Below are 13,860 nucleotides of genomic sequence, written 5' to 3'. Positions count from 1 at the left end.
ATGAGTTCTCTCATGTACTTGTAAGCCTCCGTACCTTCTTTGTGGGAAAGGATTTGGTCCTGTTTTCTGGAAATAAGTAGGAGTTTTCCACTTGGATTCCATGAGAGCTGGTCTGGGAGCACAGTTTATGTAAAGGTTTGGACCCATTTCACCTTATCCTATCACTGCAGTCCCTGATGAAGAGGATCATCCCATCACAGGCTTGTATAAAGCTGCTGGTGCTTGCTGCAGATGTGAAAATAGCATCTGTAGGGGCCCTGCTGCTGTGTGTAGAGCATGTGTGATGGTGCAGCTTCAAAGACTGAACCCAGGACACAATGACAGTGCTATCTACTTTGCATTAGCCAGCTGGCTGGGGGAGCTTCTCTGTGTCCCCTTTTTCTCAGGAAGAAGATGCTAGTAGCTGGCAATCTGGTTTTGGGAGAGGCGCCTATGTTCAAGAGCAAAATATGGTTGCTCTTGTATAGCCCTGGTTTTGGTAAAACCGCGTGGGTTTGAAGTAAATACGTAATTCCTTTGTCAAACACCATTAATACCTGAAACTGGCGCATATGAAGTGGTATGAGTAATGTTCTGCTTTTCTGAAGAAGTGTTTCTTTCCCTGGAAACTAGGGACTCGCAACAGATTCCCGCAGCATTCGCTGCGTAAGCGGCAGGGAGATAACAGAGAAGGTCACCATTGGCCGCAAAGGAAGGCAATGAAAAATGAGTGTCCTGAACTAAAACTGTTCCCGGACGTCACTGGCCATGGATTGCACTCACACTGTTCTATTTATAAAAGCCCTCTGGCCAGCAGCGATGTGACCCTTCCCTCTGCACCCTGCACAAGAGAAACCCTGAACTGATTAGAAACAGGAAACAATAGAACTCACCAACCGCAAAGTAAGCAAGCAGGGATGGTGAGAAATGCCTATCTCCCACTGACCTCTTTCCAGCACAGTAATCACAGCCGATCACTGCAGTCACTGGGGATTTACAGCTTTTAGGGGGAAAAGTACGTTTTTGAGTTGGTGCTATCAAACCATAGTGAATATTTTTACTACAGCCTCTCCCAGCAGAACAATAAGGTGGCCTCAAGTGCCATGAGATATGTTACTGACACCATCTAGAAGTAAAAGAAAACTTCAGGCCTGATCTTGGGCAAGAAGCTGCTCTTCTTGCCTGCCCCATTGGTGTGCAGAGCACAGCTCTGGGTGACGGATGTTCCTCTGGTGAGGGCGGCCATAGGTGCTTTATCTAAACTCAGCAGTTATGTGTGATAATGAACTGGGAAGGTCTTTAATGTCTCTTCCAGGATTTGTGGTTTGCTTTGCCTGCTTGTTTTCTCTGCCCATGAGTATTCTGTGTGCTTGGCTGCAGGGATTTGTGCAGGCTGGCCACAGCTCCCACCCTCATCTGGATCTTTGTGCTGGGATGATCCTCTTCATCAGGATTGTAGTGATAGGACAAGGGGTAACTGGTTAAAACTGAAACAGGGGAAGTTCAGATTAGATCTAAGGCAGAAATTGTTCACTGTGAGGGTGCTGAGGCACTGGCACAGGGTGCCCAGAGAAGCTGTGGCTGCCCCATCCCTGGCAGTGTTCAAGGCCAGGTTGGACACGGGGGCTTGGAGCAACCTGGTCTAGTGGAAGGTGTCCCTGCCCATGGCAGGGGGTTGGAACTGGATGAGCTTTAAAGTCCCTTCTATCCCCAAGCAGTTTGTGATGCTATAACTCTATGATAGGGTTGTATTTTCTGCATTGGTGTTCACTGCAAAGGTTACCTTCAGTAAAGGAGGAAGTTTTCAGGCCGAGGGTGGAAACTGAGGTTGTGGTAAGATCTGTACAGCTCTGTGTCTTTACCAGCCTTCTGACCATGAAGCTGAAGAAACCTGCCTTGCCTCCACAGAGCCATGCATAGGCCACTTGTTTCTCCTACCACCCTTACACCACTGCTCCTAATGGCTTTTCAGGAGGGCTGGATAAAAGGGAGAGCTTCAGAGAAAAAGACGCTAAACCCAGAGGTGATGGATTTCACTCCTTCAGCATGCCATCGAATAGATCCCGCTGTATAATGAACCCCTCTGAACTGCAGGTCCGTTAATTTGTATGTGTGGTGTTTGTTTAAGTTCTCCATGCTCTTTCATTTGAAATGTGAGGAGCTTTTAAGTGCCTTTGAGATGGAGAACTCAGAACAAATGTTGCCCCGCAGATTTGTCACAGTCTCCTTGGTCGAATTTGCAGGGAATTTTACCTTCTGCCCTTTAGATTATCTCCGCCATTCCCTTGTAAGTACAAGCTAAAGCATCGACCCAGGCTCATAAACCCAACTCCTGATTTCTTTTCTCTTTTGGAGCAACCTATTCTAGTGGAAGGTGTCCCTGCCCGTGGCAGGGGGTTGGAACTGGATGAGCTTTAAGGTCCTTTCCAACCCAAACCAGTCTGGGATTCAGAAATAAACCATTTCTGAGAGAAGAAAACAAAAGCAGATCCTCAAGAACTGTTTATTCAGAGTAGACAGGACAAGGCTGGGAGAAATATCAGTTGTTATCTTCCAAAAGTTGATTTAGAACTTTCAGTTCTGGAGACAAAAGAAATAATCCCTAAATATAACTATGTGTTACATACATATATACACGCAGCTCACTGGTTTAACCATCATGTCAGGATGTCTGGGTTTGGGAAGAGCAAGGCCAGAGTAAGCAATCCAGAGAGCATTTCTAAACAGCCCTAATGGTCCATAGTATCTCCCTTTCTCTATTTCTAATCACAGCAGTGTTCTTACAGGAATCAGAACCAGCATCTCCTTCACCTGCACTGAGATAATAGTAAAATTAAAAAGGAGAAGACATGGGCAATTTCCACCTTCATCCAACACAGTGATCTCAGTGGCTTATGTGAGACCTGAGAGCTAAGCTTGATGCCAGAGAGTCTCATTGCTTGTTGTCTTTTATTATTGTATCATTATTAATAGGAAGTTTATTTTAAGGATGTAAGCAAGCTGTATAATCGATATACACTAAAGAGCACAAGAGGATTCTATACAATAATTTAGATGTATTAAATAAATAAAACAATAATAGCAGCCTTCTACAATGCAGGCTACACATAGGTTTACTTCGGCTTGAAGTACCCTGGTCTTTAGTACACCTACAGGAACAGACTTGCTCCACAAGTGTTTTAAAGAAACATATCTATAAGATACATACGTAAGAGTGTCTAAGGTTAGGATGAACGTTTTAAAACTCACTTTACCATGGTCTCCACATATCTAATGACCCCATTCTAGGGTTGTTATGGGAAAAATTGGGCTGCAGGACCTGTCTGGGAGGTGCAGCATCAGCCTGGCTGAAAGCAGACAGCAGTGGCAGCTGGAAGGAGTTTTTGGAAGCCTGCTTGTTCTCCACAGCATAGAAATGCTCCTGTGATGGGTTTGTGCCCCGTGTGCTCCCCTTAGGGCTCGGGGGGCCTTTTGGTGTCAAGAGAGGGTGCTGGGTTGGGCTCAAAGACCTTAATGCTGCTTTGCAGGCATCTTCACCCGACCTGGGCAAGGATTTGAGCAGATGGTTCAAGAGGCGCGCCCCGAGGGTCTTGTCCATCCACTCACAGGTGAGGAGGAGGTTGTGCACCTCGTGCATGCACTGGATGTACCCGGTGCTGTACCGCTGCTGGGCTTCCAGACCCACTTTGGAGTCAGCTGCATTGGAGAGGGGACAAAGGGGAGTTGGTGAGCAGGTAAAAGCTGCCCAGTGTGTTCCTGCTTAGAGGCATACACCAGGTCCTTTTTAGGAGGGCTTGTTGTGGAAGGATGAGGGGTGATGGTTTTAAACTAAAAAAGGGGGGATTCAGGATGGGTATGAGAGGGGAATTTGTTGCAATGAGGATGGTAAAACACTGGCACAGGTTGCCCAGAGAGGATGCACTGTCCCTGGAGACATGCAAGGCCAGGATGGATGTGGCAACCTGATCTAGTTGAAGGTGTCCCTGCTTATTGCAGGGGATTGGACTGGATGAGCTTCGAAGGTCCCTTCAAACCCAAACTATTCCAATGCTATGGTTGTATGTTTTGCATACGCACAGATGGGCTCCCTGAGGCTCATTGCAGAAGCTGACTGGGCTTTACTCTAAGTTGAATCGTTTGCAAGGCTTTGGTGGGCACCAGGCATCCAGCCAGGGTCAACCCACCACAAAGGGGAAGGTAATGCAGAGCAAAACCAGACTGAAAAGCAGAAATCGGCTCTGGAAGGAGAAAACCCACCTTCCGTGGGTTAACCAGTGCCCAGCTCCATCTCCCCATCTAGTGGAGAAACTCAACCCGAGCAGCCGGGCGGGCCTCATCGGGTTTGAAAGATGCTTTTGACTGTGCTCGCAGGGTGGGGAACCAGGCACTCACCCATCAGCTTGCTGCTCTGGATGTTCTGGAGGTGCTTCACAGTCATTTCGAGGATGTCTGCTTTTTCCAGTTTAGACTGCTGATAGGGAAAGAGTGCAGCAGTTAGAACAGTTTGTACCACATCCAGAAGAGACACCCTTGTCGTGCCCCACCCCCCACCCGAAAAACAACCCCCCACCAGCAAAAAGATAAAAACCAGCATAAAAAGAAGCACTTACATCCAAGTGAAATGCACCCACAACTGTCTCCTTCAGCTGGTCCAAGCAGTTATTAATCCTTTCCCTTCGTTTCCGCTCAATGAGGGGTTTCCGTAACTGGCAAGGAAAAGAAAAGGAGAGAGGAAGAAATGCAGTTGATGTTTGTTCTTCCTATCTCTGCTGCAGTTCAGTGAGGTCGGAAAGCCCCATCCCCTGCATGACGCCAGTGCAGGGTGGCACAATGCTCGGCAGGGGCAAGAGATGGATGGAGAGTGTGCATCTCTAACTCATGGCTCATGGCCTAACCCTTATATACTCTAAACTCCCTCACTTCCACTCATCTTAAGCAGAGTTTACCTAAATGAAACACAGAGGAGCCTTTCTAAGATGGAGAAAGGAAGCAAAACAAACACCCACATCGGTTAAAATCACAGAAAGCATCTTAAGATGACAAAGCAAGTCCCCTTTCTCTTTCTTAGAGGATGCCCATAGCCCCGCACTCATCACTCACATGCCCCACACCAGCAGCCAGGCATGGGGCTGCTGTTGCAGCAGTGTGAAGGGGACCTACCTTCCTCTCCTCCATGGTGCTGGCCAGCTTGTGGGTGCTGCCGGAGGTGGCCGTGGCGGTCATTGTAACCCAGGCACTGGGAAGGACGGGATGGGATGGGATGGGACGAAGGCAGTCAGGCAGTGGGTCTCTCGTTCCCGCGCTGGGCTCTTTGCTGCTCTGCTGCTCCTGTGCTGTATTTATAACCCAGAATTAGCATGTGAAAGGGGACTTGCCTTGGCGGGACTTCTTTTCCCACACGAGGGGTCGAGCCCGGAGGTTTGTGGCCATCAATCAAAGCTGACAGGTCACTGCTTCCTTACAATGACCAAGCCGCCCCCCCCAAACGGCGACAGATGTCCAGCCTCTGACGCCGGGCTTTGGAGGCGGCTTTTGTTAGGGAAGAAGGGAAGGAAAATGGGCGCGCTCTGAGCAGCTTGCACAGCCCCTTGCTCAATTTCCACACATTCCCAGGGAGGGAAACAATAGCCGGGAAGCGGTTGAGTTACACCTGGGAAAATGCCTTCTGCCCAGCTCTTCCCCCTCTGCCTCTTGAAGTGTTGCCTATTTGTACCTGCTAACCATTTCACATCTTTGAAGAAGACTCTTAATTTAATCATCAAGTACTGGAGCCCGGAGTTCCTGCTCCCAGGGATTATTATTACAAGGTAATGTTGATTGATTAAAACCTGTTGACAGCAGATACCCATAGGAATGTGGTTTTGATCACAGACATCCTCAAGGGAAAACACAAAGACTTTATCTTCCCTTTGGGAACTCGAATTCTCTGTTGCGCATGGATGGATGTAGGAAATGAGTAACTCTTCTAGTTTTTGGCTGGTGTGTAGAATTGAACACTAAACAGACAGGCCCTTACAGATGCAAACAAACCTAGAGGTGAGTTAGTTCTATGGAGTTTTTACTTCTGTTATGTTTTTCCCCTATGTGGCAAGGAGGCCTGTGTGGCATTGGGAGGAAAGGTGTTTTTCTGTTTGCTCCTCTGAAACACTAGCGCAGAAGCAGAGGGGCCGTTGGAGGACACTTGGCACGGGGTGAGAATGTGCTTTGATGCTTCCTCCCTTCTGTTTAGTTCAGGGGGGAGGTATGAAGGGATTTTTCATGACCGTACTTTTGCTTTCTGATGGTTGCTTTGCTAATGAGCAGGATTTGGCAGTGTCCTGTTGAGTCCCGCAGGTGAATACCTTTGGGTTGGTGTTGAATATGTCACCTTTTTGATACGGAGATGAAGCAGCCGCAGCGGTTCAGAAGCACCGCAAGCCAGTGGGATTTCCCAGCTCCCTCTCCCTCCTCCAGCCCAGGGTAGGGATGTGCCCCAGTGATACCAGCGAGGACATCACGTCCCTTGCTGAAACGCTGTGGGTGTGTGTGTGAATGCAAACATACCTGCACGCCCTGCTGCCGGGCTCAGCGTGGAAATGTGGCCCCAGACGTGGTATCTCGCAGTTGACTGGTTTTATAAGTGTCCTACTTGGCAAGGCCCTGAGATGGGCTGGTGCGGTTGTTGCACCGGGAGAGGAGGGTTTGGGAGGGGAAGGTTGATAACTTGTCCTTAGTGCCAGGTAAAGGGAGCAGGGATGGGCTCCTTATCTCAGGTGTGTCCCGTGCAGTGAAAGGAGATCCCACCACCCCTCATGCAGCCATTCCGGCTTGCTCACCAATGAAAACTTGTGTTGTACAAGGTTTTTCCAGCTCACGTGGGAAGTGGAGTGTTGCCAGTGTTTATACAAGGTGTATCTGCATTGCCACGCGATTCCCATGGCTCAGCATGGAAGAGGCAGCAGCTGCACTGGGGTAGGGGCACAAGGAGTGGCTGCATCCCTGGCTCTGGGCACTCTGCTAGGGTGCTGGAGGCTGGGAGTGCTGCCTATCACACAGCTTCTACCTGGGTTTGGCTTGGATGGTGGGTGAGGAAGAGAAGTGCCTCCACAAACACTCTTCCACCAGCACCTTGTGTAGATGTTAAAGGTTGTTTTCTTTCTTCAGGGTGTGAAATGTACACAAACAGCAAACAAACTTTCAAACAGGTCTCACCCCTTTCTCTTTTCCTAATTGGAAAGCCCAGGTAAAAAGAGAGGGTTTGCTGATGAAGGAGCATCCATTTTCAGTGAAACCTGGAAGTGTGCAATGCAAAAGGAAAGCAGGAATTTGAGAGGAAAAGTCTCTCTGGTCTCAGTGGTGGTGGTAGTATCTCCTCCCTTGCCCCCACATTCTTCCTTGGCCTGGACTTGCTGCTCCTGCCTTACTCTCCCTCCTGCTTTCCTTGCCCTGCAAAGGGGATGCCCTGCAAAGGGGATGCTCTGCAAAGGGGATGCTCTACAAAGGGGATGCTCTGCAAAGGGGATGCTCTACAAAGGGGATGCTCTTCAAGGGGGATGCTCTGCAAAGGTGATGCTCTATGAGAGGGATGCTCTGCAAAGGTGATGCTCTATGAGAGGGATGCTCTGCAAGGGCGATGCTCTGCAAAAGGGATGCTCCCATAGCAAAGTGGCTCCCATGAATCCAGCAGGCAGGGGGGTGATGGTGTCAAGGTGGTGGGTGCTGGGGACAGCCAGGTGTGACATAGGTCCGAGAAGACTGTGGTGGCCCCCTGTGCCCAGCCATGGTCCCTGCCCAGCCCATGCAGGGCAGCTGAGTCCCTATCTTTGGTGGGACAAGCCCCTTGGCTTGCCTGCTGGCATCTGCTCTGGGTGAGCTCATTTCAAGGCTCATTTGTAAGACAGCCCCGCAGTGAAAAAGAGGAGCAGCTTTTGCTGTAAACAGTTATTTTACACCTCTCAGTCATGCCAAAGGCCTTTATTTTGGAGGCTGGGGGGGGGGTGGGCGTGTGTATGTGTGTGTGTGTGTGTGCTGGCGGGAGCTGCCCTGGCTTTGGGGGAAGGCTGACATCTGTGCTGGGGATTGTAGGGACCCACCAGGCCAATGCAAATGAGCATTAAAAGGAGCTTTCTGCAAATTCCCGCTTTCCTTTTGCATTGCCCACTGCCAGGTTCCACTGAAAAGGGATTCTCCTTCGCCAACAAAGCCTCTTTTCTCTTTTTTTCCTGTGCTTTCCAAAAAAAAAGAAAAAAAAAGGTTTCCTTTTTTTTTTTTTTTGCTATTTGTCCACATTTCACACCCTGGAGAAAGAAAACAACTTTTAACATCTGTTCCTGCAACTTTTGAAGTGGGAAAAGAAAGGCTCTTGAAAAGGGGGAAAAGTGTGGCAGATGTTGGCAGGTTCCCTTCGACGCAGATGTCTTGCTCCGCAGAAAACCTCCTTTGGGGCTTGGCGGGCCTGGGCTCCTCTTTGACTCGGGACACGCGACTGCCGAGCGAGCGGAGGGACGTGGGAAAGTGCTGCCAAACAAAAGCCCTTATTCAAACAAACCTGAGAGCCGTGAACAATCTAATAACCGGCGCAGGAATGGGCAGTGCCCCCCGGGCCTGCCGGCGAGGGGACCGGGGCAGCCGGCGGCCACAGGAAGAGGGAATGTGTCCCCAAGGCTGCAAACAGCGGTGTCCCCTACTTGCCCCCGTGACCTGCTCCCTGTGGGGTGGTTTGGCCAAGCTCTGTCCTTTTGGAGGTCTCTGCTGGGCTGCAGACTCGGTGCACGGGAGGTGGCTGCCTCACGGCGGCAGCAGAGGAGGGGGAAGGCAGGTACCTGTGGGAGTGGGGGCTTTAATGAAGCTGTTAACTAAGAGGTTCTGCCCATAGTAAAAGAATCCCCAACCCTATCAATTAGGACCAGTTGAAAGATCCTCGTAAAGCTGGTTTTGAGGAAAGAGGATTTTTTTTTTTAATGGAAAATAAATATTTTGAGAGAAAGAAGTGTTTTCTGTGAACCTTTTGTTCACCCTCTCCCCTTCTCTCCAGGTGGTAAAACGAAATGATTTAAAATTAGAAAAGCTGGTAATGTTTCAGTATGTGCACTTCATAGGAAAATGGGATGCCTAGAGAAAAGGGAGCAGAGTCAAGAAAAGCCCCATTGAGGGCACTTAAACTGCAGCAGTTCCTCATTTCAGGATGTGGTACCCTATGTATTATTCCACCTCAGGCTGGTGAGCAGGGTCTGCAGAGGGACCACATGTCCTGCAGCCCAGCCAGGACATGGTAGTGCTGGAAATAAGCTGGGGCAGAGAAGCAGAGCGTGATTTATCTGTGCATGGGGTGTGGAGAAGAGCATTTGCAGTCACCATCCATGATGGGACACAGGACCAAAAGCGAGGGGAGCTGCGGCTGTGTAGGGGAAGGCTGCTCCAGATGCCCTTTGCGGTGGAAGGTTAAATCCTTGGGCCTGGGGTGATGCTCTCGGTACCAGGTCACTATTGTTGGCAATGGGGTTTGTGGCTGGGCAAGTGCTGTGTGGCATGTGGGAAAGAGGCAGAGGGGATCTGGGAGATGAGTCTTGATGTCTATGGTCGAGTGGTGGCCTGTCGGGGCAATGTCCTACGCATTCACCATAGCGTAGACAGGGATAGGACTGCAGCTGGAGGTTTGTCTGCTCTAGAGATGTTTACAGGTGGAGAGAGAGAACACATCTATGGCTTTGGACATGCAGCATTTTCATCATAGGGGAAGTCCAGCTCCGGAAGCTGCACCGGACATCTTCTGGAATGTCTCTTGATGAAGATCAGTGCAGCAAACCTCAGTAGCCCCAGCTCAGCTTCCCTGATACAAGGGAATGGTACCTGGGGTAGGAAATCAAGGTACTTTGGGAGTGGACTCCTGGGATAGGAAATAATTACAAGGCTGGCACCAGCTGAGTAACTCTCAGCTTCTCTTTCACACACCTCCATCCAGCCTTCCTGTTAAGGATCAGCTTTGCTCAAGCTATCTCCTGCCTGGTGAGTTAGCCATGCTCCCTGCCCCGGAGGAAGTGTTATCTGCTGCTTCACAGCTGTGCTGCTGCTTGCAACACAGCTCCTAGGCCCTATAGGAAGAAGAAAACCTGATAAGCCATGCAGGAGGTGACAGGATGATGAGGGTTAGCCCCTTGCCTGTGCCCAAGGGGTAGTGTAAGGGGGAAGAGCCAAGCTTGGTGGAGAGGGTTTAGGGGCCTTTGAGGGAGAACGCAAAGGGGGCTCTTGATCTTTCCTCACAGGGGTTGTTGTGCTCAGGAGGGCAGCTCTGGGCTTTCTCGTGCTTTTTGTGTGATAACAAGACTCACCTGTAATGCAACAAGTGCTTGGTAAGCTTCTCTTTCACAGCAACAGGAGTGCTGGGCTCCCCAGATGTCAGAACCAAGCGCTCAGCACCCTGTACCCCAGCCCCTGCATACGCATACGGCAACCCCTGCACATCCTATATTCTAGCCCTTGCACGTCCTGTAAAGTCTATGTCTTTTTAGCTTCTCAGTTCCTGGAGCTGCAGGGCTTGGGTGAAGTTTCACCTTTGTGAAACACATATATTTTCTGTGAAGGGAAATCGTGAGGGGAGAGCAGGGGCGGCCATGGGGCATGAGGGATGGCCATGAGGGTAGATCTTAAGGGGAGATGAAGGGTGGCCATAAGGGGTAAGGGTGATAGCTATACAGTGTGGGTCACTACGGGGGCAAATGAGGGGTGGCTGTGAGGGGGGATCATGAAGGGCAGCCATGAGGGAAGATCAGTTTGCCCACAGTCCCATGGGTTAGTGATCGGCTTGGCAGTCCTGGGGTAACGCTTGAACTCAATGGTCTTAAAGGTCTTGTCCAACCTAGTTCCTTCTATGATAAACCAGGATAAACATGGCTTTCATCTCCGCATGGTCATGTGACAGCTTTCTTTGTGTAGTAGGTGTGTATGTGTGTGCTGACCCCTCATCCTGACCCCCTGGCATAAAACACCCCTTCAGCACCAACAAGGCTGCTCACTGGTGATGCTCTGTGGGGAGAGCGACTCGCAGCCCTTGTCCTTATCAAATGGCATTTCCTATTGCTGCTCATTTCTGGTGCTGCAGGGCTGGGATTGCAGCACCCCAGGAAGTGGGGAAACACTCGCTGGGTCAGCCTCAGTGCAGCTGAGGTATTCGTGAGCCAGGTCTGTCCTGGACGGTACATAAAACCACATCCTGCTCTCTAAGCTGGTCTTTTGTATCCATAGTTTTAGACTTATTTCTTTTAACCAATTAAAGCAAAGTGGTTTATGCTGCTTTTTGTTTTATAAATGCTGTCTGGTTTTAACTCTCTCTTCTCTTTAATTTCTTCTTTTTTTTTCCCCCTCTTCAAACCCATCAAGGAACCTGTCCTTTTTTATAGGGATGAGGATTCCTCATTCCTCTGGATGAACCAAAGGGTGTAGGAAGCCCTGCTAGCTCTTGGGGCACAGTTGCTCAGTGTGAGGAAGATGAAAGCCCCGATGGGGTGAAGAGCAGTCAGGTGCTGTGAGAGGGTGGATGATGCTCCATGCACTGGTCTGTAAAGGGAAAAGTGCAGCTTACACTTGTTTCAGGTTCTCCATAATGAGGCATGTAAAAAACCTCCACTGTCACAACCCCTTTTTTTCCCTTTTCTTGTCTACATTTAACATTAGGGTTTGCTCTGTCAAAAAGCAACAGAGGCCATGATACACATGAGCTCCCTAAGGAGTTTTGCAGACGAATACCAGTGCTCAGGTGGGTGTTTGGGTGTGTTTCAAAGGTGATACAAATTTCACCATAGAATGTAAATGATCTCTCTTTCAAAGGTGAATCGCACTGAGCCCTTCCCCAAACCAGTGCCTGACTTTGAAAGTGGAGACAGGCAGAGCTCTGAAGTGCCCTTCTCAGGAGCCAGGGTTCCCATGAGGAGGAAGAGAAGCATGGAAAAGCTTACAAGAGCCTCAGGGAATGTCCCTGCGTGTATGTGCTGGAGTGGCTCAACACAGGTTTAAGTGTGACACGGCAACGGCTCCTGCATTAACTTAGCTTCACAGCAGCTGAGACCGAATCCAGCTGACCAGCAGCACTAAGCCCAGACCATTCACTGCGGTGGTTCTCTGCTGTGAGAGGTAATTAATTAGCTTCTGCAAAGTCCTTTGAAGGGGTAAAGCACCAAGTAAGCATGTAGCAGTGTTATCCAGAGGGCGTGGGCTTCAAACCTTAACGGGAGGGGGGGGGGGGGGAATACTTAAATCTGACCCAACCTAGTAAACTTGGCTCATAATTTCCTTAAAGCCTAAACCAACAGGGAAAGCATCTTAAAAATAACCAGAGCCCTCCAGTCATTTGGTAGTGCTGAGGAAGAGGAGGGTGCAGCAGAGAGATTAAGAAATAAGCCTTGGTCCCTGGGGATGGGGTGGGACAGAGACCCTAGGGGCTGCTGCGGACCTACTTTAAAATCGTATCTGAGAGGCGGTTGTGTGGGTGCTCTCTTCAGGAAAGCATCCCTGTGTGAATGGCATCCTGTCAGCAGGATGCTCCTGCAGGGATGCACTGGCCCGGCCTGGGTTTTGGCTGAGCCACAGGAGCTTGTGGTGCTCTCAGCAGCCTCCCTGCTCTTGGCCAACCTCCTCTTGGCTTTAAGTGGAGTTGAGGGAGGCTCTGCAGGGCGAGCTGCTGCTGTGCAGGACCTGGCACAAAGGAAGCTGGCTCTGCAGAGCGAGCTGCTGCCATGCAGGACCTGGCATCCTGCATGGGACACAGCGGCTCTGTGTAAGGTACACCCAAAGGAAGAAAAGAGGTGAGTAAAACAGAGCTACTTGAAGGAGGATTCATTTCATAGGAGGATATATTATTTTTCCCTACTCTGACCATTTGTTAGTGCCGGATGGTGATTAATGGAGCTGAACCTTGGGCCTCAAACTAGCAGCAAAAAAAGTAGGATCCCATTCAGCTGCCTGTTCCTCCTGAGCAAAGCATCCAAGTACTTGCCTTTCTAACTACCTTTGTTTGTTTCCTCCAGTGAAGTAACCTGGATTTTTTAACCTTTACTCACTTCCTAATTTGCAAGGATTAATTACTTCACAATGGATGTCTCAGTCCTGGCTGTGAATAAGTGAATTGCTAGTGTACTAAGAGCTCTCTCACGTGTTCAATTTAACTCCTGCTTCTAAGAGCTTAGGAAAATCATGTTCTCTCTGCTCAGGAATTTCCCTGCAGTCCACCACACAGGGGTGGTAATTGCACTGAACCTATTCCTTGCATGATCTTTTTTCCAACCGTCATTTGTAAAGCAATAGTGTCTATTTTCTAGCAGCTGATGTCAAATCCCTTTGCCAGCGCTTGCCTTTAATTCCTGTATTCACTGTAGTCAGTGCCCTGCGTATTATCTGTTTAAACCTGAATGTCTTTTAGCATAATTACAGGTTAACAATTTGAACGCAGACATACGCACCCTTTCCATCCTGGCTTTGAAACCAGCTCACAAGTGGGATATATGAACTGCCAATGTTTTGCTGACTATGCAATGTGGGTCAAGGTGAGCTTGGCAACCCATTCCCCAAGGGGCTGTCATCCCAGGCAGGCATCATCTCCCCCTGCCTGCTCCATGTCCAGAGCTGCTTCATCTCTTATATCTTTATGTAAGGGCAAGTAAGTATAAATATAAACATATATATATTTACACTTGTTGTTATATATTTGTGTATATATATAAAGTGTGCATATATATCATACATAAAATATATATACATAATATACATTATATTGCCCAGTGAAAACTCTCTCTGTGCTTCCATGCTGCTGGATGCAGGGATGGCTGTTAAGTGCGGTGAGAAACATATCTCTGCATCCGAGCTGTAGCACACAGCTGACTAAGCAGGCTGATTCAAGAAGGCCTGTTGGCC

At 49.2% G+C, this 13,860-nt stretch overlaps 1 protein-coding gene across 2 annotated transcripts; it reads right to left on the bottom strand.

Moving 5' to 3' along the window:
- Positions 1-2,518: 2,518 nt before the first annotated feature.
- LOC133275462 (transcription cofactor HES-6-like) lies at positions 2,519-5,237 on the bottom strand. 2 transcript variants are annotated; one of them, XM_061465431.1, is made up of 4 exons: positions 5,140-5,237; positions 4,590-4,685; positions 4,372-4,450; positions 2,519-3,675 (listed from the first exon to the last, which is right to left on the bottom strand). In XM_061465431.1, the coding sequence occupies exons 1-4, from the start codon at positions 5,200-5,202 to the stop codon at positions 3,230-3,232; spliced, it is 684 nt and encodes a 227-aa protein (XP_061321415.1). In that variant the 5' UTR covers positions 5,203-5,237; the 3' UTR covers positions 2,519-3,229. The 2 variants fall into 2 exon arrangements, with proteins under 2 accessions (XP_061321415.1, XP_061321416.1); XM_061465432.1 differs by having other exon boundaries at positions 4,372-4,447.
- Positions 5,238-13,860: the final 8,623 nt, after the last annotated feature.

The sequence above is a fragment of the Pezoporus flaviventris genome, unplaced genomic scaffold (assembly GCF_033815535.1).
Source record: "Pezoporus flaviventris isolate CSIRO_AGI_PZ_B2104156 unplaced genomic scaffold, CSIRO_AGI_Pfla_v1 ptg000040l, whole genome shotgun sequence".
Classification (NCBI taxonomy): domain Eukaryota; kingdom Metazoa; phylum Chordata; class Aves; order Psittaciformes; family Psittacidae; genus Pezoporus; species Pezoporus flaviventris.
Note: the sequence above shows the minus strand (reverse complement) of the source record. Positions and strands in the feature narration are given on the sequence as shown.